This window comes from Bidens hawaiensis, unplaced genomic scaffold (assembly GCF_021521415.1).
Source record: "Bidens hawaiensis isolate Kalapana, Puna unplaced genomic scaffold, B.hawaiensis_p1.1 tig00057829_1, whole genome shotgun sequence".
In the NCBI taxonomy this organism is placed as follows: Eukaryota; Viridiplantae; Streptophyta; class Magnoliopsida; order Asterales; family Asteraceae; genus Bidens; species Bidens hawaiensis.
In genome coordinates, this window is record NW_027500431.1 from 17,041 (window position 1) to 22,106 (window position 5,066).

General features: G+C 31.6%; 1 protein-coding gene across 1 annotated transcript; it reads right to left on the reverse strand.

Annotated features, from left to right (window-relative positions):
• Positions 1-698: 698 nt before the first annotated feature.
• Positions 699-2,232, reverse strand: LOC143602046 (borneol dehydrogenase, mitochondrial-like). Its single transcript, XM_077079294.1, has 2 exons — positions 2,170-2,232; positions 699-1,508 (listed from the first exon to the last, which is right to left on the reverse strand). Exons 1-2 carry the CDS (start codon positions 2,193-2,195, stop codon positions 734-736), a joined length of 801 nt encoding a protein of 266 aa, XP_076935409.1. The 5' UTR covers positions 2,196-2,232; the 3' UTR covers positions 699-733.
• Between the last annotated feature and the right edge of the window lie 2,834 nt (positions 2,233-5,066).

Consider the following 5,066-nt stretch of genomic DNA (forward strand, 5'->3'; position numbering starts at 1 on the left):
CAAAATGATTGTTATAACTAGAAAAAAAAGTATTATTTAATAACATCTTGATGTAATTAACATGTATGATATGTTGTTTGCAAAATGCAAACACTTCTCATTTCGAGATTAGTTGTTGAAATTATTCAAATTTTTTTATATTTTATATATCAATCTAAAACAAATTATGTATTCTAATTTTAACATAATTTGTTTTGGTGTAGTTTTGGGCTGCATAAATGATAATTTGGGTTATATTTCATGGGCTGTATACGGAGTCGGCTTTGGATATCGTTGTGGGCTTAATTGCGAAGATGTTGAGATAGTAGCTAAGTTCCCTTCATGCATTGTTAGACTATGTGTTACACTTCACTCTTTATCATTTTGAATCATTTGAAATATCAGTGCCACCTCAGTTTTTTATCCATCATTCAACTATGTTATACACCATTGTGTACCATTCCATTTATTTATATTATTCAAATTAAAAAAAAAAAGAAATGAAAACAGAAAAGGAAAATGTTCTGACGAAGTGTAGTATACGTAGGATGGGGGCAAGGGACGGAGTTTCAGTACAGAAACCACCACTAATGTCACCTTAGCACCACTAGTGGTGTTCCTTGGGGTATACCCCCTTGACTTAGATATCGGAGCACCTATAGTTGTTACAATGAACGCCATTACAAGTTTATTACATTAATCATTAATGCTTGCACACAACACAAAGAAAAACAAACACACAAGGTTTATGATCCTACTTTTCCGGCCATGAAAACAAGCCAAATGTAGGATTCAAAACACTGTAACCACCATCAACAACCAAGTTATGCCCACTTATGTATCCAGACTCGTCACTGGCTAAAAAGAGAGCCGCACTTGCAATGTCTTCTGGTCCAAGTGTTTTGCCCTTAAGGTTAGAGTAAATATTTGAGGTATCTTGAATATTGAAGAATTGACATGCGATCTCGGTTGGTATAACATAGGGAGATATGCAGTTAACACGAATTTGATACTTTCCAAGTTCTGCAGCAGCATTCTTTGCTAGTCCCACCACAGCATGTTTTGAGCTCGTGTAAGCATGAGTTGTACCCCCACCCGTGATAGAAGCTACACTAGCAATCGTTATGATGCTTCCGTTGCATTTTGGGATCATCACTCGTGCTGCATGTTTAGTTCCCAAGAAAACTCCAGTTAAGTTGACACCAATAACTCTTTCAAAGTCCGACTTGTCATTGTCCAGAATGCTAAGTTTTGGAGCATCAGTTGTCCCTGCATTGTTAACCATGATGTCTAGTTGCCCATATTTAGCAATAGTCGTGGTGACAACATTCTCGACATCTGATTCAACAGCTACATCACAATGAATGAAACAAACCGACCCAACACCTATGTCTTCACAAACCGATTTCCCCAGGTCACCTCTAATATCAGCAATAACTACTTTCGCTCCATGCTTTACAAACGACCTTGCAATACACTCTCCAATTCCTTGAGCTCCACCGGTGACAATCGCTACCTTATTCGCCAATCTAAAATAAAGTTTATACCAATTCTCAAAACAACTATAATGTATCATTTGGTTAACTTGTGTTGAGATCTTTACTTTTATTAGAAATAATAAATAAAGCTATAAAACAATTGATTATTTCAGGTGAATATTCTTACTCCCAAGTGTTGCCAAGTGATTAAAATACCTATAAACAATATACCCACACATTAGTTTTTTTTTTGCTTGACAAATACTGTATAACATAAAACCCGACGTACGAGACTTTCGCATGTGTGGGAACCAAGGGTTTCGGGCAACTTCGGTTAGGTGTGCACACCTTTATCCATTAATTCTGAAGTCATTTCTTTCTGCGATTTGAACTCATGATATCTGATCACATGACAACAACCTTATCTTGTTTTAAGGTTCATCCATGGTCCCCTTAAACAATATTTGTGAAACTTTTAAAGAACTTTGTTAAGGATCCGGCTTTTGTTTACGACGTGGTTGTCAAAATTTATAAATTTCAAAGGAGATGAGCGAGGAATAATAACTTTCGTATCTACACAATTTTTATTTTTATTTTTTGTTCTTTTTGGTTTTTTAGCAATTTATCTTGTTTATAGATCTCTCTTTATAAGAAAAGAAATAAATAAGAATCAAATCAAGATATATTTCTCATATGAAATAATAAAGCATACCTTGCTTTAAGAGGCATAGAGGCCATTGATGATGCTACTAGCTTCTTGTCCCTTGGCACCGTTTCTGATGGTTGGATGCTTCACCTTGCACCTTCTTATATAGAGTCAAGCCTACAACCATGGATTTGATTTTGTTTGACGACTATTTGGATTACTTGCTCAGCCGATTATCTTCATTCTATTTTTATGAGGAAACCTATCATATGTAAGAAATCTTCTAAACCCAAAGCCTCTCTGTTTTTTAAATGAAGTCTTTAACTAGTTTACCTCAACCACTTGGGCTGACGATCATTATCGACAATCATGGATTTCATAATGCTAAAAATGAATAACAATGTTATATTTTTAAAAGAATTTCATATATATTCTCTCTCTTTTTTTTTTCTAAATACCATTCACATATAGATTACAAATAACTAATTACAATTAAATTGTATTCTTTTTATCATTTAGTAATTAATTTAGAAATTTTCTGAAAAATTCCAAAATAGTTGTATTATTTTTATCATTGTTACTTTTTCTAAAGATTTTATTATTTCTTTATTTTATAAAACCAAATAGCAATTATTTTTCTTACTTATTTATTTAGCTCATCTAACTCATATTTATTAATATTTTTTTATGTAAAGTTCATTTGATTTGTTAGTATATTTGTTATTTAAACTTTTAACTTTATGCTTTCGGTAATAGAAATCTTTTAGAATTGCATGCAAAGTTGGTTATTCTTACTACTTTCTGATGTTTGTGGTTGGTGAGAAATGAGTTGGTGTTCAATAATAAGGTTGTGATGGTTAGAAGGCTTATTGAGGATGCTATATATCTTGGTTTTTTTGTGGGTCAGAAGTCGTTTGAGGGCTACACGTTTGCCCTTAGAAGATTGACGTAAGTTTAATTTGATTTGTTTAGGGTTTAGTTTGTTTTTGTTCCTCTTTTGTTGGTCGTTAAAAAAAGTATTAGTGGGAGTAATGTAATTTATAAATGGCATTATTGTTAAGTACCCTTGGCAAAAAAAGGTCTTCTGTGTCTACAATTATTAACCAAGTACTTTCTCATAGGACCCCTACTATCGTGTTTTACGTGAAAAACACAAAAAATGTTGGTCCGCTCACGTGGCTACAAAGCCTGCAATTATTAACCAAGTAAATTTACATGTACTGTAGCCACCTATTTTCTAATTTACGCAATTTTCATGGAAATTGGAATAGGCAAACCCGTCTTTGAGAATCTTTTATTAAATTTTTAGAGACGGCTCAATGTCTTCGAAGGCCTAAAGCGAGATTTAAAATCAAGGCCTTCTTCTATTTAAGGTGTAAGCAATTAAGCAAATGCAAATTGTTCTAAGTTCTAACTTCTATTTACATAAAAGAATTCAAATGTTATCTCCCAAACTCTCTAATGAATTTAATTAATAAAGTTGCATTTTAGAGCATGATTAAAATTATGTGATAACTAATTTGGTAGTTTTATCAATTGAGTTGCATTTCAAATCCCAGAATAAAAACAAAAATAATATTAATAATACACAAGTTACTAAAAAGGCCTATATAAAGTTTTTCTTTCTAAAAGAACAAAAAAAAAAACACCACTCATAGGAATTAAACATGTGACATTTGGTTCCATGGCCTACCACCTTTTTCCGATACACTAAGTAATCATTTTAGGTTTTTGTTTTAAAACAAAATTATATATTACAATTATAGGCCTCTTGTTAGACTGAGCCTGGATTGCCCTCCTCCTTTGGGCCGACCCCGGGAACGGGCATAAACATCATATTTATGTATAAACCTTAAAAGACCTTGTCTATTTTGAGTTGGATTTAACAAGTGATGGACCCATGATTTTTTTTATATGGTTCACTTAAATTTTCAACAAACAAATCTTATAATTTTTGGGTTAGGCCGGGTTTCACCTAGTTTTCTACGGGTTTTGTATGAAATAATTTTCAACAAACAATGTTATAGTTTTGGGCTGAATGCTCAAAAGGCCATATAATTTAGCCCAAACAATCTTAGGTAGCCCATCACAAGCTACAACCCACTAAAATGTGATCTTACAAAAGTTACAAGTCGACCCAAATTCAGTTCTTTAATTCACTTTAAATAAATTTGTATGAAATAATTTCTTCAATACCTACGAAACTTAAAAGGCCAAAAAAGAGGGTATTGTGTTTCATAATCTATCTACATATTCTAATAAAGTAAAATAAATATGGACACTTGTCATGTTTTAATTAATTCTTACAATTTTTTCCCTTCAAATCTAGTATACCCTAATATATATGTAATAAATAAATAATGATTCACTTTCCTTTTACACTATATTTATATAATATCTATATATTTTTATAAATATAAATATTAACATATTATTTTACTACGTATTTCAAAATACTTGGCGAATTTCAAAAATCAACAACAAATCATGTTTCTCAAATGAAAATTGTTTCGGGTTTTTTATGGAACTTAAATTTGATATTATGGGTCAAAAGTTGGTAAATAGATTATTTGGTACAAGTTAACTACATTTTTGTCAAAATTTGTTACGGGTCAAAAATGAAAATTTTGAGTATTTTTAATAGTTTGAGAATGCAAAATAGATTTATCGTCAAATTTGTTATGAGTTCAAACTGTTGACTTTAAAATGTTAAAAGTATGAAAGTTAGAATTTTAAACATGATTCGGGTTTCAAATTTAATTTTAAGGGCATTTTTTAAATAATCAAAAGGTTCGGGATCTGACAAACTGACTATTTTCCCTCAACTATTAAAATGTAAGAAAAAATTGCGAACACTTTCGACATACCACCCCCCATGCCTATTAATGCTTCTAACTTTTATCAATTTTGAAATATTTATGCCAACATTAATTTTTCCTTCAATGGTGATCAGAATGTTGTAT